The 22,321-nt window shown below is 43.9% G+C and overlaps 1 protein-coding gene across 8 annotated transcripts in view; it reads right to left on the bottom strand.

Annotated features, from left to right (window-relative positions):
* Positions 1 to 16,176, bottom strand: part of SLC6A13 (solute carrier family 6 member 13) — a 34,618-nt gene extending 18,442 nt beyond the window's left edge. Inside the window, exons 1-5 of one of the 8 annotated variants that reach the window (XM_045463681.1) lie at positions 11,117 to 11,348; positions 10,448 to 10,608; positions 10,041 to 10,159; positions 3,518 to 3,652; positions 773 to 926 (exon numbers count right to left, since the gene is read on the bottom strand). In XM_045463681.1, coding sequence (XP_045319637.1) covers positions 773 to 926; positions 3,518 to 3,652; positions 10,041 to 10,159; positions 10,448 to 10,523 — 484 coding nt within the window. In that variant the 5' untranslated portion in view covers positions 10,524 to 10,608; positions 11,117 to 11,348. Of the gene's footprint in view, positions 1 to 772; positions 927 to 3,517; positions 3,653 to 10,040; positions 10,160 to 10,447; positions 10,609 to 10,883; positions 11,070 to 11,116; positions 11,349 to 12,573; positions 12,781 to 16,077 lie in introns of those variants that run through there. The other 7 variants (XM_045463682.1, XM_045463683.1, XM_045463684.1 and 4 more) reach the window with 7 other exon arrangements.
* Between the last annotated feature and the right edge of the window lie 6,145 nt (positions 16,177 to 22,321).

Raw genomic sequence — 22,321 nt, 5'->3', positions numbered from 1 at the left:
TTCTTGTTGTCTTACGAGAGAGTCACATGCAATCTTATAAGCACAGGAGAAATTAATTGTTACTACAAATTGTAATGAAGACATACAAAACAGTTTATTCTCTGGTTAAGTCCAGATGAACTGTGAGTTAGAAAGACCTAAGATAGTATCAGAAAGAAGCCATGAGAAAGAAAACTAATGGACAAACAATACATATATACACCTAAGTAATCATACTTCAAATTGAAATAAGTAAATGGCTAAACTACATAGAAAGGAATCAATTCTATTTGCATAACACATGCTTTCATAATACATGAGTTGAATGCATTATTTTTTTAAAAAATTTTTTAACATTTATTTATTTTTTAGAGACAGAGAGAGACAGAGCATGAGCAGGGGAGGGGCAGAGAGAGAGGGAGACACAGAATCCAAAGCAGGCTCCAGGCTCCGACGCATCAGCACAGAGCCTGATGCAGGGCTTGAACTCACGAACCGCAAGATCATGACCTGAGCTGAAGTCGGACGCTTAACCAACTGAGCCACCCAGGTGCCCCCATTATCATTTTTTTAATTTGAGTATAGTTGACACACAATTTTTTTTTAAGTCTGTGACATTTTTCCTGTCATGCTGGTGAATTCTCACTCTGACTTCTGATCCAAGATTTCCATGACCTACTTGGCAGACTTCTAGTGTGTGCCAAGTTACGGTTGGGGGTACTCAGGACATAAGGATAATCTCAGTCTTGGCTAATGTGGTGTTTAGAAATGGACTCTCTAGAGATGACCTTACCTGTGTTCCACTCATGGTGGCAGCTTCCCCAGGGAAGGTCGATGGTGAAGCTGCTAAAGAGGTAGAAGAGGGCCCAGGCCAGGACAATGATGTAGTAGATGTTGAGGAGGATGACAATCATCTGGGAGGCATAGCCGATGCCTGGAGGGGAAAACTGCAGAATTGGGCTAAGGACAGTGGACAGATTTCTCATAAGCCACCCCTCCCAGCTTAGGAGGGGGTTTGTACTCCACTGTCAGGGCCCTTAAACATTGCTGGGTCCAGGCTCATTGACTCTCTCCTCAATCTCCCCAGCAGGTGAGGAGGGACTTTTCTCTCTGCCTTCCATTGCTGTGCCCTGGATTCCTGTGAATTTTCTTCTTTACCGGTTCTGAAAATTCCCTGATTTTCAATAGTTAATGTTCCCTGGAATTAGGCTGATATATTTCTGAAATATAAAAACACATGTTAAGAGCAGAAACAGGGGCATCTGGCTGAGCTCAGCTCATAGACCATGAGACTCTTGATCTCAGGGTCATGAGTTCAAGCCCCACATTGAGTGTAGAGCCTACTTGGGGGAAAAAAAAGAGCAGGAATAGACAATTCACACAAGAAGAAATACAAATAGATCTTTCCTAATAATTGCAGGTATGCAAAAGGAAACGATGATGAGGTACCTTTCTGTATAGCCAGATGTAATGAAATTTGTTACAAATGATGTAACTCAGTGATTTCCAAATTTGTCCACATATTAGAAATACCTGAGAATATTTTTAAAATTTCAAAGTCTAGACCAGACTCCAGACCAATTAAATCATGATCTCTGGGGATGGGATACAGGCCTCAGGATGTTTTGAAGATCCCCAGGTGATTCCAACTTGCAGACAAGTTTGGGAACCACAAATACCTTGGAGTCATTAAAGATAAGGGGGAAAGATGCTTACTCATATCTAATGACATGGCAAGTCAATATAACATTTCCATAGAACAATTTAATAAGCTAGACCAAGGGACATCAACTTGATTGTCCATTTGATCCAGCAATCCTCATCCTGGAAATTTATCCCAAAGAAATAATTCCCCAAAAAGAGGCAGAAAGCTATCTCAACAAATACACATGATAGCAGAATATAAAAATGTTATAAGTAATTGAAAATAACTAAAAAGCCCCAAACAGAGAACTGTTAATTATGATATACCCACTCAACTGAAGTTTATGCAATCATTAAATTATTATTGTGTTGGGGTGTCTGGGTGGCTCAGTTGATTGAGTGTCTGATTCTTGGTTTCAGCACAAGTCATGATTCCAGGGTTGTGATATCAAGCCCTGCATCAGGCTTCATGCTGAGCATGGAGCCTGCTTGTCATTCTCTCTCTCTCTCTCTCTCTCTCTGTCTCTCTCTCTCTCTCTCTCTCAACCTCTCCCTGTCTCCCTCACTCATGTGCTTTCTCTCTCTAAAATATAAAATAAAATAAAATAAAATAAAATAAAATAAAATAATTGTTGGGTAGAGGATGGAAAAACTGAAAAGTGGAAACATAAACCATGTATGTTCCAGATTAAGATACGTTAGCTCTATTCAGAGAGACAGAAAGAATGAAATAAACCCCCCAAACTGGAAACAACACAAATGTTCTTCAGTGGGTGGTGGTTAAATGAACTGTGGTACATCCATACCATGGAATACTATTCAGCATTAAAAAAGAATAAACGAACTCTTTATACAAGAACTGGGATGGATCTCAAGGGCATCATGCTGAGTAAAAAAGCTAATCTCAAAAGACTATAGACTGCACAATTCTATTTACATAACATTACCAAAATGACAAAATTATAGATATAGAGAACAAATTAGTGGTTGCCAGGGGCTAAGGATGGGGCAGGAAGAGGTAGGTGTAACTACATAGGAGTAACATGACAGAGATCTTTGTGATAATGGAAGAGTATGTATATTGATTGTAGTGATGGTCACACAAATCTACGTATGTGATAAGATAACACAGAATTATACACACACACGCACACACACACACACACACACACACATAAATGAGTGCTTGGAAAATTGGGGAAATCTGAATAAGGTCTGTGGATAGTACCAATGTTAACTTCCAGGTCCTGATATTTTTTAATAGTTAACATCTTAACATCTTGGGGAAAGTTGGGTGAAGGGTACATATGACCTCCCCATACTATTTTTGCAACTTTCTGTGACTATATATTATTTCAAAATAGACACTTAAAGAAAATCCTATAGAAAGAGAAATATTGAAATAAAACACCCTCAAGTCTAAATAGCAATTGTGCCAAGACAGTAGAATTATTAATGATATTTTTTGCCATTTAAAATTCTCTTTATTTGTTTTGTAATTAATTAAATATGCTTTGAAAAATACAAAACCATTGTTATGCATGTGTAAACTATATAGCTAAGATAGCTTTGCACTCTACTTATTTAATCTAAGGTCTTTTTTCCCTTCTTCACCCCCATCTTCTCCATTCTCTCAGAGACCAGGGGATTAGCTCAGCCCTAAATCCACAAGTGGGGGGTTTAACATAAAGACACAAAGTCTTTAAGTCTGTGACATTTTGCCTGCCATTCTGATGAATTCTCACTCTGATCTTTGACCCAAGATTTCCATGACCTACTTGGCAGATTTCTAATATATCCCAAGTTAGTAGCACGGCTACTAAATCCAGTCATTCCAAATAAGGTTTATAACCATGTATGCAGATATCCTGGAATCAGGCACAGGGCTACTCACCCTCAAAGATGGGGCAAATCTTCCTCCAGGCTGTGATGCCTCCCTGGCTAGTGTACTGGCCCAGTGCTGTCTCCAAGAGGAAGACAGGAATGCCACAGGTAAAGAGGAAGATGAGGTAGGGGATGAAAAAGGCACCTGTGGGGTGGGAAACAGGCTTTCCATTACCTGGCACCACCCTCCTCATAGTCCACATTCATCTCCTCCCATCACCACCCCACGTTGCCAGTCAGAATCCCCAGGGGTGCAGGACATGCAAAATGCAGGGGACATCTGTCCAGATATCTGGAACCATAGCAGAAATCAAGAGTCACCAAGTTACCTAACGAGCCCTTTTTATCACTGAAAGTTTCAGTCTATACCTACCAAGGCTTGCTCCCCATCGAACATCAATTATTACTTTAATTACACAAAACTTGTGGCCACAGCAAGGAGCTCATTGAATAATGGACATCCAGGAGCATTAACACAGCCCACAGACTATAATTTTTTCCAAGGAAATGACTGCTTTTAATGGTAGAGAGAGACTTTTAGCAGACTGAAATCAGATTTCCGTTTAGTAATCCTTTCTCCTTCTGTTTTTCATAATTATTGGCTGAGACAAGTGTACTGATTCTGGAAATGCTGGCATTTTCTCCACTGTGGACCTCTATCTGTTGGCAAGGTAGATAGGGCAGTTCACAGAGTACCAGGGAAGAGAGAACTGCACACAGAAGGAGATCCAAATATCTGCGGAGAGTCCCCTTCTAGCTTTCAACTGAGTGCCACTCGGCATCTACATAGGAGGAAATGACCTGAACTAAGGGAAAGAACCATTCAGAAAGATTGAGAGTAATGGTGCTCACACAGGGCTGGGAAGAGTGCTGGCTCCCACTAGCCAGACTGGATAGTCCCAGAATTCTCAAGGCATTGGGAAGAGAAGGTATTTCCTCAGAAGTGGGGAATGATTAGCCCTAGATTGAGCACAGCTCTGGTTCTCCCTAACAAATCTTAGAAGCAAAACCCAAAAGTATCAAATAAATTCACTGGTCCCGAGCAAAGCTCAAGAATTTTTATAGAAATATAAAAATCCCAATAAAAATACTGTTCAGAAATGAAAGTGAAGTAATGCTTCTTAAGACAAGCAAAACTTGAAAGAATCCATCACCAAAAGATCTGTACTACAAGCGATGTTAGAGAAAAACCTTCAGCCAGAGGGAAATGATGCCAGAGAGATATATGAATCTACACAAAGGAACGAAGAATGTTAGAAATGTTACATACACAAGTAAACATATAAGAATTTTTTTCTTATCACCCAAATCTCTTTGAAAAGTTAACTGACTGGTTACACAATGTAAGGTGGAGTTTATAACAGATGAAAAAGTAAAACGTGTAACAACAAGAGCACAAAAGTCAGGAGGAGAGAGATGGAAATGTATTATTGTAGGGTTCTTATATGTAAAGTGGTATAATATTACTTGAGGGTGAATTGTGATAAATTGAAGATGTATGCTACAGGGGCACCTGGGTGGCCCAGTTGGTTGACTTGAGCTCAGGTCATGATCTCTCAGTTCATGAATTCAAGTCCTGCCTCAGGTTCTGTGCTGTCACCGCAGAGCCTGCTTCAGATTCTCTCTCTCTCTCTCTCTCTCTCTCTCTCTCTCTCTCTCTGCCCCTCCCCAACTCCCATTCTCTCTCCCTCAAAAATAAACATTAAAAAAAAAAAACCCAATGTATGCTACAAAACCTAAAACAATCATTCAACTAACATAACAAAGGCTTATGGCTAATAAGTCATCAAAGGAAGAAAGCCAACAATGGAATAATAAAAAATATTCAATTAATTCAAAAGAAAGCAGAAGGATAGGAAAAGGGGAACAAAGAACTGATAAGACAAGTAGGAAACAAAAAGCAAGATAATTTTATTTAAACTTAACTGTATGAATAATTGCTTTAAATGTAAATAGTCTAAATGTCCCAAATAAATGGCAGAGATTGTCAGATTGGCTTCAAAATAAAAACAAGGTTCAGCTACATGTTGCTTAAAAGAAATGCACTTTAAATATCAACACATGAAAAGGAAATCCTGCCTTTTGAGATTACGTGAATAGACCTCGAAGACATTACATTTTCAGAGAGAGAATAACAAATACTGATTGTTCTCATATATGGAATCTAAAAAAGCCAAATTTGGAGTGCCTGGCTGGCTCAGTCAGAAGAGCATGTGACTCTTGATCTTGGAGTTGTGAGTTTGACCCCCACGTTGGGTATAGAGATTACTAAAACAACAAACAAACTTAAAATAAAAATTAAAAAGCCAAATCTGTGGAATTAAAGGGTAGAATGGTGGTTGCCAAAGACCTGGGGACGGGGGAAATGAAACAGTTTAAAATGAAAGTTAATGGGGAATAGAGCTCTCCAGTCCTTCACCTTTCAAATCTCTGGCCTGTAGTCTACACATCCATAAGTCAGGCACCGAGGAAGGCACCTGATTACCAGAAGGGCAAAGAAATAAAGATCATAAACACCTCAGCCTAATAAGTCCATAAGTCAACCCAAGACTTGTTGAGTAGGAAAGGAAAATAAGGGAAGACAGAACTTAGTAGCTGATATGGACAGTTACTGCTCAGAGTTGGAAGCATGGCAGAAAAAAAGAGAGAGAAGAGGGAGAGACAGAAAGACCGAGAGAAAGAGAATTTTTGCCCAGCTCAAGCCCCACCTCCCTATCTTTATGCTACCTGCTCTTTCCCAATAAACCAAGCCAATGTTTAACTGCAGTAGGTTCCATGGTCAGCTCTATGCCTCTCCTCCTCTGCCTCTTTGAGCACGTGGGCAGCTGGCCACAAGGGGCAAGGTTCACACTCAATAAGCAGAGCCACTAGTCCTACAAAGGGAAGGGGTAGGAGAGAGATGGGACCCAGAGGGAGCCAGGTGCAGATTGGGGAGTCCTTTGGGGGCACTCTGCCTCTCTCCCCACAGCCCCAGTCACCACCATTAAAAGATGGAGCTAGTCCTAGAGGTGGAGGATGGAGTTCAGTTACCTGCTCCCTATTCCTGTGGGTTAGTCTCCTTCTCCAAATTCTAAAAGGTTCTGGCCTGTTCCCCCATGAGATGAAGAGGCCACATGCCCAACCTAGAGGGGAATCATTCTGTAGGCCACCCTTCACAAAAGCAGCACACTCTGTGGTATCATCTGTAACGTTCCAGCTAATATTTTAAAACATAAACAGATGAGTTTCCACATGAGCAACACAGCAGTGAGCATACATGAACAGTTATGTGCTGCAGTCACCACTAATCTGACCACTCCTGGGGGGTGAGTAAATTAACTGAAAATGGTAACAAATCATCACACACTACTAAAATAGCTATTACTGTTACATGGAGGAAAAAAGTGTTCTTCTCTTCTCTCTGTTCTTACATACTGACAAACAACAGCAAGGTGACCAGTTCTCCCTGAGGCCAGGTACCATTTAATCCTCTTTGCCTTCATCTCCCTATGGTCTAGAGCTGCCCTTCCCCCACAGCCTGCTCCTCTAAGATCCCCATTCCTAGAGATCCAGTTGCGGGACATTCTGCTGTAGCCTCACATGCAGTCTCCAGGCATCCTAGGTGTTGAGAAACTCAGTCTGCTGGCAGCCAGGTCTAGGGAGCTGGAGAGATCCTAGCGGAAGGCCCATGTTCTGAAGCCACCAGGATCTGGGTGTCTGGGGACTGAAGATCAGAAGCAGAGAGGGCTTGGGGGGAGGCGGGGTACAAGGAAGAAGGAAGCACCTGTCCTCGCACAAGGTAACTGATCTCCAGCTGCTGTTCTATGACTAGCAAAAACCAACGATTCTTAGCACAAGTGACCTCTTCCCCTGGTTTTCAGCAACCTGGACTTAGAAATTAAGTGTGGGGGGTGAGGGTGCCTGGGTGGCTCAGTAGGTTAAGTGTCTGACTCTTGATCTCAGCTCAGGTCTTGATCTCAGGGTTGTGAGTTCAGCCCCGTGTTGGGTTCCACAGCCGGTGTGGAGCCTACTTTAAAAAAATGAAATTAAGTATAGGGACGCCTGGCTGGCTCAGTCAGAGGAGCATGAGACCCTTGATCTTGGGGTTGTGAGTTTGAGCCTCATGTTGAATGTAGAGATTACTTAAAAATAAAATCTTTAAAAAGAAAAGGAATTAAGCATAAAATGTTTGGCAGATGGTCTTTTTGTCTGGGCTGAGATTGGCAGGCAAGTAACTTAAATTCCCTTATGGTAGAGTTGAATTCTCTTGCCAAAACCCTCTCCTACCACCTTTCCCCAACATCATGCCTTTTGAGTTATCCAGAGACTTTTCATCTGCATGGCTAGAACTTTAAGGGATAGGCCCTGGTGGAAGGTCATGTTTGCTTTTCCCTCCAGGGAACTGAGGGTGGAGAGCTTGAGAAATAGTTCTTGGGCCACTTCGCCAGTCAGGAGACCCATCCCCACCACCGCCAGACATACGGGCACACTGTCACTACTACGTGGCACTCATATTGGCTTATCCCTCCCCAGGAGGGAGAACACAAACAGCAGAAATGTACTTTGCCCACTCCCAAGTTTTGCCCAAATCACCCATATTTCCTATTTCTAATCATTTTATTTCCCCATTATCTTGAACCCACTGCAAGCGGTCTTTGCCCCGCCATACCACTGGGACTGCTCCTACAAGGTCACCAAAGGCCTCCATGCCACCAAAGCCAACACTTCATTCTCACTCCATATCTTTCTTAACCTATCTGCAGCATTTGATGCTTGCCTCCCAAAACGCTTCATTACCCTGGTATCATCTTTCTTCACTGGTTTCTCCTTCTCTGTCTCCTGATGGTCCCTCCCCTTCCCCCCAGTCCTTGCTCTCTTTTATCACCATCAAAATTCTAATCACTCTCAAATTTATATCTCCCATCCACATCTCTCTCACAGACTCCAGACTCATATGTTTTACTGCTTAGTCGACATCTCCACTTGATATCTGACAGATATCTCCACTCAGTGTTCCCCAAAGTCAACTCCTTATTTTCTTCTTAAAACCTGCTCCTCTTATGGCCTTCCACATCACAGTAAATGGCCACTCCTTCCTTCGCAGTGCTCAGTCTGCAATCCTTGGACCGCTAAGCCCAGGCAGTAGCAGTGGAAGTGACAAGAGGTGTCAGATTCTGCATACATCATGTGGGGTCTCCAGTCCCAGGCACTCTGGGTTCCTCAAGTCTGTTGGCAGCCAGAGTCCAGGGAGCTGGAGAGGTTCCAGCTGAAGACTCATGCTCTGAAGCCCCCAGAATCTGGGTAATTAGGTAGATCTAACAGTCTGGGAGTGGGAGGGAAGGACTCAAGGATGACTCCGAAATATTTAGCCTCGTAACTGGTCTGCTTCTGCCCCGACTCGTGTACAATCAGTTCTCAACGGCAGCCAAAGAGATTATTTTAAAATGTAAGATCATGCCGCTCCTGCTCAAAACCCTGCCCTGTCTCCCCATGTCACTAGAGCAAAAGCCAAAGTCTTACAATAGCTGACAAGGACCTACATGATCTGCCACCCTCGTCCTATTTACTTCTCTGACCTCAGCTTCTATTTACTCCCCTCCTTGCAATTCCTCAAATAAGCCAGTCAGCCTCTTGCTTTACTACTATTAAATCTTTTGTGTCCTCTGCTTGGAGCACTTTTACCCTTGATATCCACATGACCAGCCTTCTCACTCCTGGCAAACCTTACTCAAATGTTCTCGATGTGCCCCCTCCACACACACACACTCCTGATCCTCTTTTCCCAGCTCTACTTGGTCATTTTCCACAGCACCCATTAACTTCCGATATGCTATATAATTTTCTTATTTACTACATTTATTGTTTATTGTCTGGCTCCCTCTTCAAGAATGTAAGCCCCACGAGGACAGGGAATTGTTCTGTTCTGTTTGTAGATGTAGCCCAACAGCTTAGAATAATTCTAGGCAGATAGTTTGTACCCTGTAACTGCTGTTGAATGACTCAGGCAGGGTTGGGGCTTGGTGGGCTGTGTGCTGGGGCAACTGGCTGAGACTGGAGACTCCAAAAAGATATCTGGGGGTGGATTGGCCACAGGTCCCGGACAGCAGGGATTGTGCTCAGCTAGGAGATGATTGAGGCAGGCATCTCGCTCATCCATCTCTCTGAAAATTTTAGATGGGCTTCTTTAAATCACTGTCTCAGCTTCTCTGGTTTTCAACTCTAGTGTTCAACTAGTTTACCTGCTTTTCTATCATCTTCTTGCTTCAGCCCTTTCTCTGCTCTGGAACTCACTTCAAATTGGATCTACCAAATGTTAAAGCTAGAAGGAACCCAAGAAGACATCATTTGTATTTCTTAAGTTTGGAACTAAAATTATATTTTAGGGACTTTTTTAATCTCTGACCTCACCACTAGATAATTGATAATATTATTGATAATAATAAAGGGCCAAGCTTATCTTCCCCTCCTGCCCCAAGCACAAAAGTAGCTGTTTAAAGCTAGGAAGTTGAAGAAAGGGCCCAGAAGCCCAGAAGCAGGCCGATAGGGTCCATTACCTGAGCATGATACACCCCAGAGGACCCCAGCATCCTTCTCCAGAACTTGCTCAGAACATTCCTCTCATCCCCTGGGAGTCCAGGTCCCAGTTGGAGGACCATGGGTTTAAATAAAATCACTAAAGCAGGAGGAAAAGGGTCAAATCAATGTAAGTGGTCTCCATTCTCCTCACCTTCCTTCCCCATACTGGTAGCAAAGGGTCAGAAAGAGGCATCAGTTTGTTCCTTGACAGACAAGGGGGTGAGAAGAGGAAGTGTGGGGACCCATTCTCTGTGGGGGGTTTGTTTTGCTGGGAGATGAAGGGGGCTGAGTGGTGACAGAAAGGTTAAGCTTCTGGGAACCCCAAAACCCAGGCATATCTAGGTCCCTCTCACGAGCACACATCTCCTCAGTTAGTCCCCCTTACCTTGGCAAAGGAGGCTTTCCATTAATTCCCCCGGTGGCCCTGGGTGACTCATGCCCTTCAGAGCAAACCTGGGCATCAGTCTCTAGCTCCAAAGCCCCTCAGAACACTTCCCTCCAGCTGCTGTCGTCCATCAAGGAAAAGAGGAGTCCTAAGACCCTGCACTTGATCAAGGGAAGAGATTGTGGGTGGCAGTGTTAGGGATTAAACCGAGAGTTTGACTGGATCTGGGACCCCTGAAAACGTCTCCACTCTCAATCGGAATCAGCATGCTGGAAGGTAGGCTCTCTCCAGGGAGGAAGCAGCCACAGCCATCATACCCACCCTCTTCCCTCACAAGCCCATAGCAAGAACCAAGGGCCCCCGATTCTTCTCTCCTCTTGGGCCTGCATTTCCCCTGGAGACAATGTCACACACTCCCAGGCCTACACAGACTCACCACAGAGTCCTAAGGCAGAGCTCAGATCCAAACACTGCCAGACAAGCTCCCTCAACAGGGTGAGCCCACACCCCCCACTGTTCCTATTACGGTTCCCTTCGCTTCACCTTTCTCAGCCCAGCGGTTTTGCGCCAGACCTGGATATCACTCCCTCCCACCTCTTCGTGCCACTCCTGCTAATTCCCAGGCCAACCTTTACCCAATTCCAGAGAGGCTTGGGGAAAGCCGCTCACCTCCTAATCTTCCTGCCATGTGAGGAGCTAAGCTGGTTACTAGGCTCCAGATATAGAGTCCCAGTGGCCAGCTTTAGCCCCCAGATTCCTCCTCCTCCCTGGACCAGCCTCATCCCTCCACCCAGTTCTCTGAAGGGAAGCGTGTGGAGTGTCCAGGACTAGGTTCAAAGTGGGAAGACCTCCTTCCTTCCCTCACAGGGCACATGGAACAAAGTCCTGTGATTTCAGGCTGCTGGCCAGAAATCCCTGGGGAGAAAGGACGCATCAGCCCATACCCACCCCTCTGGAAACATACAAATTAACTTCCAACTCCACGGCCAATCCTCCAATTGCCACAATCCTGAGAATAGGCTCCATGGGCTTAGAGGACCTCTGTACCCTCCTCTCTGGCCCTCCCACCTCCACTGTCCGAAACCACCGGGAGACTGAGCTCAATGCATTTGGAGGCTCCGACTCCCCTGCACAAGGCTGGGTGTCACATTAGGGTACCCTCCAATCCTCATGGCCCCAGAATAACCACTGCCCTCAGCATTTCCCCGCGTTACCTACCTCTGCACTTCCCCCTCCCACAGCCCAGGCTGCAACCTCACTTCCAAACCAGATCTGGGAACCCCAACACCTGTAAGCTTTACCCATCAACAAGGAGATGTTCGTAACCTACTGCTCAGCCAGAACCCTTCAGTACCTGAGAAATCCCTCCAGGGCGTCCCACAGAGGTCTGGAATTCCCTGAAAGTGAGTTACTGGTTGGAAAATTACCACCACTGCTGTGGGGTAGCAAAGTTATTCTAGGAGGCTGGAAGGGATAGGAGGAATGAGAAGCCAAAAAAGCCCTAGGAAAGAGTTAGAGTTAATACTGCATACACACAAACTTTCAGTGGGAAGTTTTGAAGGCAGAGCCACTAGTATCAAAGGTTATGACACTGGTAGGGGTTGGGTAATGACTGGCTTAGAGAATGTCACAATGCCAGCAGAGAAAGGGAAAACACAAAGACTAAGGAGTCTCAAGACCACAGGACAGTTCAGTATCAGCATCATCTTCAACACAGCTGCCATTTATTAAGCACTTTACACACATTACCTCTCATCCTTACAGCAACTTAAAGGCAGGTACTACTATCTGAATTTACAGGAACAGCAGCTGAGGCTCTGAGGGCCTCAATAACTTGCCCAAGACTACACAGAGAGGAAGTAGCAGAGCCAGAATCCAAATTCTGATACATCTGGTTCCAAACCTATGTTCATATGTCTATGATGCCATAGCATTCTAGAAAGACCCCGGGGAGAGTTACATAATCTCTCTAGGTCTCAGTCTCCTGCAGTGTCCTTACTGACTTGTAAGGGGCTGTCCAACTCCAGCATTCTATGCACCCATGGGAGTCCCCAGAGGGGCAATAATTACAGGAGATGGAGACATCCTCCTTCCAGGGACGGGTAGGGTGGCGCAGTAGCTCTCACCTCCCCCATTTTTGTAGCAGAGATAGGGAAACCTCCAGACGTTGCCTAGGCCAATGATCTCCCCGGCTACTGACAGCACAAACTCCATCTTGTTGTTCCAGTGCCCCCGTTCCAGGGTACCATCTTCCTTCGTCTTTTCCACGACAGGGTATACTGGTTTTGTCTCCCCATTGCTGGCTGTGCTCGAGATCCTGCTATCCATCCCACCTGAAAAACAAGCAGAGTGTTCTATTACCGCTGGGAACCTTGGGAGGAAAACCTTCCCCTTCCTTCACCAGCAAACTCCCGAGGGAATAAGTGCACCAGGAGAAAGTAAATTCCTACCCCCTTGCCTATAGACCCACGTCCTCCTTAGCATCTCGTATTGGTAAAGCCTGGGTAACACCTGCTAAGAATGTATATTCCTTTACTGTTCAGGAAGAAAGCATTGATGCTGAAGTATAGATACTCTTTCCACTAGGGAGGGCCTCTTGGGTTGGGGCTTGTGGACATGGAAGAGTTCACATGGCCCCTGGGCTAAGTTCTCCATGCCATCCTACAACCAGCTTTGTCTGTGTTAGCACGTGCTCCAGTGTCTGTATTCTGTATGGGGACAGCGGAAAAGATCCTCAAACCCACCAATCTCCCATGCAGGAATTTACTCTAGGGAAATAATTGTGACTGTGGATAAAGATTTGGCACTGAGGATGTTCATTGTTTACAGCAGCAAAAAATTAGAAAACACACACAGGTTAAGAAATCATGGCCCATACATACAACGGACTAATATATAATCATGAAAAATTGTGTTGCAGAAGAAAGTGTAATGAAATGAAAGTGCTCACGATATGTGGAGTGAAAAATTATAAAATAGCACATATGATATGATCATGCTTGGAAAACATTTTATAAAGTGTTTGCATCAAAAGACTAGGATAGGGGCGCCTGAATGGCTCAGTCGGTTAAGCATCCGACTTTGGCTCGGGTCATGATCTCGCGGTCCCTGAGTTCGAGCCCCGCATCGGGCTCTGTGCTGACAGCTCGGAGCCTGGAGCCTGCTTCGGATTCTGTCTCTCCCTCTCTCTCTCTGACCCTCCCCCGTTCATGCTCTGTCTCTCTCTGTCTCAAAAATAAATAAACGTTAAAAAAAAAAACACTAGGATATCCACCAAAATGTTTCTCGCTCAGTGGTTGGATTATAGGAATATTTTCCTTATTTCTATTTTCTATGTTTTCATCAAAGAACATGATTTATTTTGTAACATTAAAATAAAAGCAAGTTTTTAAAAACTCCTTCCAGGGGCTCCTGGCGGCTCAGTCAGTTAAGTGTCCAACTCTTAATTTCAGCTCAGGTTATGATCGCACAGTTTGTGAGTTTGAGCCCTGAGTCGGGCTCTTTACTGTCAGCAAGGAGCCTGCTTGGGATTCTCTCTCTCTCTGTCTCTGCCCCCGCCTCAAGCGCACTCTCACTCTCTTTCAAAAAAAACAAAAGAGGGGCGCCTGGGTGGCGCAGTCGGTTGAGCGTCCGACTTCAGCCAGGTCATGATCTCGCGGTCCATGAGTTCGAGCCCCGCGTCAGGCTCTGGGCTGATGGCTCAGAGCCTGGAGCCTATTTCCGATTCTGTGTCTCCCTCTCTCTCTGCCCCTCCCCCGTTCATGCTCTGTCTCTCTCTGTCCCAAAAATAAATAAACGTTGAAAAAAATTTTTTTAAAAAAGAAAAAAGAAAAAAAGAAAAGAAATCCTTCCAAAGGAATGGTAGAAGCTGAGTGGGCCCTGGAATTCTGAATTAAGATGGACTGACCTTCCCAGCTATCTTTCTACCTCTCTCTGAAGTCAACATAAGAGAAAGATGAACTATGGGCTCTTTTTCTTTGTTGGTGATGAAACATGTGGGAATCTATTTCAGTAGAGAAGACAACATGAAATGAATAAAGGGCCACAGTTCCAAACGTTCCCCTGCCCTATTCTAGACTCTTACTGAGATTGAAGATAAGATCTGCTATGGCTCACACGTAAAGAGTAACTACTACAAAGCACTTTACATATACTTATTTCACTTAATCCACACAACCACCCTGAAACGTAAGCAGTATTAGTTCTGCTTTGTAAATAAAGAAGGTGCAGCTCAGAGAAGTTAAATGACATATCTGTGGTCATATAGCGAGTAAATTGCACAAGTGGAACTTGAACCCATTCTGTCCCTGCTCTTTCAATTAAATCTCTCGATTTAATTGGCTGCCCAGGTTTATCAGCATGTCTTTTTTTTTTTTTTTTTTAATTATTTTAGAGAGACAGAGAAAGCATGAGCAGGGAAGAGGGGCAGAGGGAGGGAGAGAGAGAGAGAGAATGAGAATTGCAAGCAGGCTCCACGATCAGTGCAGAGCCTTACATGGGGCTCGATCCCATGACCCTGGGATCATGACCTGAGGTGAAATCAAGTCAGACGCTCAACTAGCTGAGCCACCCATGCGTCTCTCAGCATGTCTAAATAAGCATCTTCTAATGACTCTCCCTGATTTTTCACAGTGGCCCCTTTTCCGGAGAAGTAAGCAGATGGACATATTTGTACCCCTCAAGAAAAATTCATGTTAACAGAACTTTCTCATTGGGAGCCCCATCTGGCCAGACTCTCCTATGGTTCAGTTTCCCCAGCGGGGGCTGCCTTCAGAATTCAAAAAGTTAGAGAGAAAGTCAAGGAACAGTAGGGATCTTTGCTTATTTGATAAATTAGGGAATAGGCTCCAAAGAGTGTGCACTGAGAAGGAGAAATCCAAGCAGCTGGTCCCAAGAAGCAAGCTTCCTCAGTCCTTTTGAGAAGGTTGTCTAACGTCTTGTGCCGGTTCTCAGCCTCCCTTTACCATCCGATGGGTGTCTTCCGATGATGGCACGCCATCTCCCTCCACTCCTTCGTCTTCTCAGACCCTAGAAGAAACAGTAGCCCTATCCTGGGTCCCTTGCCTCATTAGGGTACTGTTTCTCAGAGGTTGTGTGGTGCAACAAAAAGGTCATGAGTTGTAGAGTCAGACAAGCCAGGTACAAATCTTAGGTCTGTGCTGTACCACTCGCTGCCCAACTTCAGAGAAGTTAATTAATTACTCTGAGCCTTCGTTCACTCATCTGTAAAAGTGGGGAGGATTAGATGAGGTTATGCATATAAAGGACTTAGCAGAATAACAGGCACTCAAATTTGTAGTTTCTTTCAATCTTGTCAAAGAGTTGCTCATTGTCTCATTTCACAGAGAAAAAAGCTTTCCTTTCTGCTCAATCTAGGGCTCTCTTTCTCTAAATCGCAGTCCCTTAAGTCAACAGCCACTGCAGTTTCAGAAAGCCAAGAACATAGCATCTAGGCTTTGCATGTACACACATGAATGTCAGAAACATATATTCTAGGGGGATCAAAAAATCCTTTGGTTGTAAGTCCTATGATCCCATCCTATAGTCTGAGACCCAGAAACAGAAAAATGAGAGAGGGAGGGAGGGAGAGAGAGAGAGAGAGAGAGAGAGAGAGAGAACATATTACGAACCTTAGTGCAGCTGCTGCCAGAGGTCCAGTCAGGGGGAGAAGAATTATCTAAGGGGGAAGGGGAAGGTGCTGGCTATTTAAAGTGTGGTTCCAACTCCTCTGCGGCACTTGCACTTGTAATTCTAAACTTGGCCCTGCCCACATTCCTCCTCCTGCCTCCCCACCCCACTTTCCCTCCCCCTGAGCAGCAGACTTACACACCGGAGTCATTTCACAGCCTGGGGAGTGCGAGTACACCCTGGCAGGTCAGGCCAGTTGCTTGTGAGGCTGGGCAGCTAGTCTTCTCCCCCAGAGCTCATGTGATCTTGCCCACACCGCCTCCCCCCCCCCACCACCACCACCGGCAACCTCAGGATCACCCTAGAGGGATCCCACCTTCCACCCTTTCTCCAGCCCCAGTGCTCCTGTACTCCTATACACACATCAGGAATAGGTGTCCCTTGGGTTGGGTGCTGTGCAGATTAATCGTACATTTCTCAGGGCACCTGGGTGGCTCAGTTGGTTAAGCATCCACTTTCGGCTCAGGTCATGATCTCATGGTTCGTGAGTTCAAGCCCCACATCGGGCTCTGTGCTGACAGCACAGAGCCTGGAGCCTGCTTGGAATTCTGTCTCCCTCTCTCTCTGTCCCTTCCCTGTTGGCACTCTGTCTGTCTCTCTCTCTCTCTCTCTCAAAAAAAAAAAAAAAAAAAAAAAACCATTGAAAAAAATTTTAGTGTACATTTCTCTTATGCCTCTGTAGGTTCTGATTTGGTGTAGACTGTGATTAGAATAAAGATACATATGTACACCTGAAACTAATGTAATACTGTGAATCAACTACACCTCAATTAAAAAAAATACATTGATGGAATGAAAAAACTATCGATCATTGAAAGTTGTACCATATTATCTATTTTTTATTTTGTACTTTTTGTTTTACTGGCAAAATTATATGCATAAAGTTCAATAAAAGAAAACTTTCATTAGAAAACAAAAAAGTAAAGATATATAGATTACAGACAACTGAGAAGCCAGGAAAACTTCCTCAACACACATACATGCACACACACACATTTATATACATATAGAAAAGCTGGGAGTGTCTGGGTGGCTCAGTCGGTTCAGCGTCTGACTCTTGATTTCAGGTGAGGTCATGATCTCCTGGTTCGTGAGTTCAAGCCCCGCATCGAGCTCTGCACCAGTGGTGTGGTGGCCTGCTTGGGATTCTATCTCTCCTTCTCTCTGTTCCTCCCCCACTTGTTCTCTCTCTCTCTCTCTCAAAATAAGTAATCTTAAAAAAAAAGAAAAAAGAGAAGTCAGAAAAAGCATTCACTAAACAATTAATAGTAGCTCTATCTGGAGAGAAGGGGTTGGGGTCAGGAAATGAAAAATGAAGTAAGGGACATTTTCCACTTCTTAAATTTTTAAGCTTTGGGGTCAGTTTGAATGTTTAAATAACGTGCTAGAATTGATTTTTTGAAATAACTCTTTAAACCAATAAGAAAAGAAAGTGCCAACCTTTCCAACAAAGCAAAGCCCTAAAGTCCTCCTAAGTGAAAGAGCCGGCTGTGAAGAGGTGACGGGCGCTGTCCCGGGCACTCAGTGTCGGGGCAGGAGCAGCCCAGGGCCCAGCTGTGGTGAAGGCAGGCTGCCTCTTTGGCCAGCAGAGCCCCCCAGAGCCACCGGCTGGGGCGCAGTGCAGTGTCAGGACACCGCCTAGGCGCCGAGGTCCAGGGCTGAGTCCTGCCTCCATCACTTTCCAGTTTGTGGCCTTGTTGCTCGAACCTTGTTTTCAAGAAATCTATGAAAAGGTGCTTACCTTGCAGGGTTGAGTTGAGGTTTCAGGAAAAAATGAGCATATGTAAAGGGCCTAATACAGAGCAAGCCTTGAATGTCAGGCCAGACAGTAAGAAATAGTCATGCGGTGGGGGTGGATGACTGAATGGGATTAAAAACAAAAAAAATGTGCCTGAAAGGACACAGAGGAGTAGAAAAGAAGGTAAATCCGAGATTCTAACACAGTTTCTATTTCTTTTCTGTGTCATCTGCGACATCCCCTCCAGGGATGGCAGCAAGGGGCACGGCAGCGCGTTATGATAATACCCAAGGAGCCTCACAGAGATTATTATTCCTGTGTTTCAGCAGCTCCGTCTCCTCTCCCCTTCTAACCATCCCTCCATCTTACTTAACTGTAAAACAAGAGACCAAATATCTTCTCTGAGAGAGGTTGCAAAAAAGTCTGTCTTCAAAGCCAACACTGTTAACTTCTATTTTCATTTACCATTGAGTGGTACTTACTAATGACCTTGTAACTGAACTGTTAAGTTGGAAACTCTGGTATCTGTATTCAAAAATGACCAGATAGGGGCGCCTGGGTGGCTCAGTGGGTTGAGCATCTGACTCTTGATTTCAGCTCAGGTCATGGTCCCAGAGGGTCCAACCCCACACGGGCTCCGTGCTGAGCGTGGAGCCTGCTGAAGATTCTCTCTCTCCCTCTGCCCCTCTCCCTCACTCACACTCTCTCTAAATTAAAAGAAGAAAAAAAGACCAGATAACTTGAGTTTACTGAGGCCTCAGATATATATATATATATATAGATATATATATAGATATATATACACATATCACATATATAAAGATATATATATGAGTATATATATATATATACACATATCACATATATATATATCACATATATATATACACATATCACATATATAAAGATATATATGTGTGTATATATATACATATATATATACACATATCACATATATAAAGATACCATACAGCCTTTAGCAATGTTGCACAGCCCCTCCTATGTCCTCTATGTGCAAAAATTGGCGTTCCCAGTTTCCAGGAAAGACTGTCAGGGATCAGGGCATCATTAAGATCAGGCTGAGCTAGTTTTGAGTTGCTGCTCTCATGTTAAGGAATGTTTTGTTTTGCTGGTTGATCCTATTGTTTTTACATAACCACTTGCATATTACCATTTTTTTCAATTTTATTTTTAAATAATCTCTACACTCAATGTGGGGCTTGAACTTACAACCCTGAGATCAAAAGTCACATGCTCCACTGACTAAGCCAGCCAGGTGCCCCACATATTACCATTTTGATTGCTCTTTTGCTATTTTATTACTCTCCAAATCTTTGTTACCCTCAATTTCTTTTTTTTCCATAAAGTAGGAATTGATGTGGTAGGTCTTTTTTTTTTTTAAGAGAGGGAAAGAGAGAATACACTCAAGGGAGAGGGACAGATGGAGAGGGAGAGAGAGAATCTTAAGCAAACCCCACACTCCGTGCAGAGCCCCACGCAGGGCTCAATCCCATAACCCTGGGATCACAATCTGAGCTGAAATCAAGAGTCAGACATTCAACCAACTGAGTCACCAGGCGCCCCAATGCTGTAGGTCATTTGCCTTGTTTAGGTTGACCAAAGTTTTAAAAAGTTTGAAAACTACTGGTAAATGAGTGTTCATGACAATTCTTCATAACTCCCTGTTTGGGGTTAAGCACAAATCAGGCAGGACTAGCTTTGCATCTCCTTCACATTGCCATTATCCTTTTGTCTCCTGGGTCAGGGAATCTGGGAAAAGGTAACACTAGAACCAGTACTCCAGAATTCTCACTCAAGAGTCTGCATAAGTTCTAAGACTCACTCGGGCCCGTTAGTGAGGATAATGGGAGGATGTGCTCCCCAAAAGGATACATGAAATAAAGTGAACGATGGAGAAAGTGGGCCTGGGAGGTCTTGGCTTCTATCCGATTGACCCTGGGCATATTTAAATGCCAATATGCCATGATATACTCCCCCAGCAATTTTTTGTCTCTACTAGGAGTGACACAAGGGCAAATAAATTTTAGAAGGAGCATGATTCATTTCAGAAAGAATATTTCTGAGCAACTCCAGTGTCAACACTGGAATTGGTTGGTGAGGGAAGTGGTGGGTTCCTCTGGAAATCTTTAAATTAATAGGCATAGTTAGTTCTGTTTAACCACAGGGGTGAGGAACTGTTTGACCTCTTTGATCTCTTCAAATATCACCCTGAAAGGGAAGAAAGGAAGTAGTGAACAAACTAGACAACAAATTATGTTTTTTTAAAACTGGAACAATTCAACCAACAATATGAATAAGGATGATAATGGGTTTTAACCCAAAGGAAAAAATATATTCACAAGTCCATGCTAATATAAGTATATAATCAATGAAGTAAATAAATGGGGGAGAAAGGAGAGCTCTCCTATACAGTAGAATTCCAATTAATAAAAGTAGAAGGAAAGCAAGAAACAGAAACTTACCATTAGGCAAATACCACTGTAATAATTGTTGGAGAAAAGATCCACCAATGAATGCTAAAATTAGTGGGTGAGAATTTGAGGAGGAACAGAGTTTACATAGTCTCAAAGTATCTCCTCCAAGATATTTATTAACTACTAAGAGGCAGTAACTTCATGGTGGAGAAATCAGACAGAAACCACCATAACCAAGTGACCAAGGTCAACATCTCCCATAATAAGACCTATCAATACCCACATCACGAACCACAGGAGATGATGTACTAATAAAAACACAACATTTCTGTGGTATCCTCACCAAAGATTGAGTCTGGTCACGAGAAAACATAAGACAACCCCAGAGTGGGGGACTTTGGACAAAATAACTGACTACTACTCTTTAAAAGCATCGAAGTCGCGAAAGACAAGGAAACTGAGGAACTGTCTTAGGCCGCAGGAGACTGAAGGAAATAATAACTAAATGTAACCTGGGATCCCACATAGGATCCTAGGTAGGATGCTAGAACAGAAAAGGGATATTAGTGTAAACACTGGTGGCATATGAAGAAGGACTTAGTTTTGAATGTGCTCTGCCAATGTTACGTCCCCGATTCTGGCAATCGTGCTACGGTTTGGTAAGATGTTAACATTAGGGAAAGCTGGGTGAAGGGAAACCGGACTGTTTTTGCAATGTTTCTTTAAGTCTAAAACTAATTTATATAAAAAGCTTGTTTTGTTTTTTTTCCCAAAGACTATCGTTTGCTCCCTGACTACTGCTTTTCAAGTACTTGATTGACCCTGTTGTGAAAAGCCCTGGTAACACGTTAAGGTGATACTGAAAATGTTGATGACTCTTCACTATGCTGTGTTCGATTCCACATGGGATAGCCTAACTTCTGTCAGCCCAAGGTCTTAAAGAAATAAAACTAATGACAAAGAATATTAATGTCAATCATCACCATTACTAGTTGTATCAGGCACTTCCAGTGTGCCAGGCACCGTGTAAGTGCTATTCGTGCACCATCTCATTTTACCCTCAGAGAAAGCCTATGAAACAGATGTAGAGGCCGCTTTTGGGCAACAGGCTTGACCGATGGAAGCCTGAGTGAGGCGACCGCAGCCTTTTGGCTGAATACAGACAAGGCCATCAGGTGACCCACCTCAAAGTATCCATAATCCCTAGCTGACCAATGGGTTACATAAACCCGGACACAGGTAACAAAAAAGGAAAATTACATACATTCCCACACCTCCTCCTCCTCCCCTTTAAATACAGCCCACACCCCTGCCTCATAACAGTCTCTGCTCTGCTGTCCTGCATGCAGCTCCCTTCCAGTGCATTCAACAAACTTCTATCTCCCTTGTTCTGCCTCGGGTGAATTCTTTCACCTCCCGTGCTGCAAGCTTCCACCCATCGGGTTGCCCCACATTTGGGGGAGAGACACCACGACAGAAACTGCTATTACGACTTCTTAAAAATGAGAACACATAGGCTTAGGGAGAAGTAAATAACTTACTCAAGGTCACGTACCTAGAAAATGGTGGGGCAGAATTTGAACTCAGGCTTGCAAGATTTCAAAGTCCACTACTTATAAATACCATGCTACACTTTAACTCCAGGAGAGGTGGAAAAAAAAAGACAAGAAAAAGGCTACCAAGCACAGCTGTAGCACTGTGTTTATTTGGGCTGTTGCTAGCCCATGGGATTAAACATAGCTTTCTTAGGAAAGAGGTGAATAATGAAATGACAAGAAAAGTTGTTGCTTTCACTGAAAATTTCATCAGACCTGAAGAATATTTTAACAATCTAATTAGAGGCTGTCTCCTATCCTGACGTGTTGACAATCCTGCCCCACTACTCTACCTTCCCTACCAAGGAAGGAAAATCATAACTTTTCTCTTTAACTCCAGAAAATTAATTGTGGTCCTTTTCTACTTGTATGCAGTTTCTTCTGATCTCTGTTCCCCTGATTTTCTTGTCTCATTCTC

This window comes from Leopardus geoffroyi, chromosome B4 (genome assembly GCF_018350155.1).
Source record: "Leopardus geoffroyi isolate Oge1 chromosome B4, O.geoffroyi_Oge1_pat1.0, whole genome shotgun sequence".
Classification (NCBI taxonomy): domain Eukaryota; kingdom Metazoa; phylum Chordata; class Mammalia; order Carnivora; family Felidae; genus Leopardus; species Leopardus geoffroyi.
Note: the sequence above shows the minus strand (reverse complement) of the source record. Positions and strands in the feature narration are given on the sequence as shown.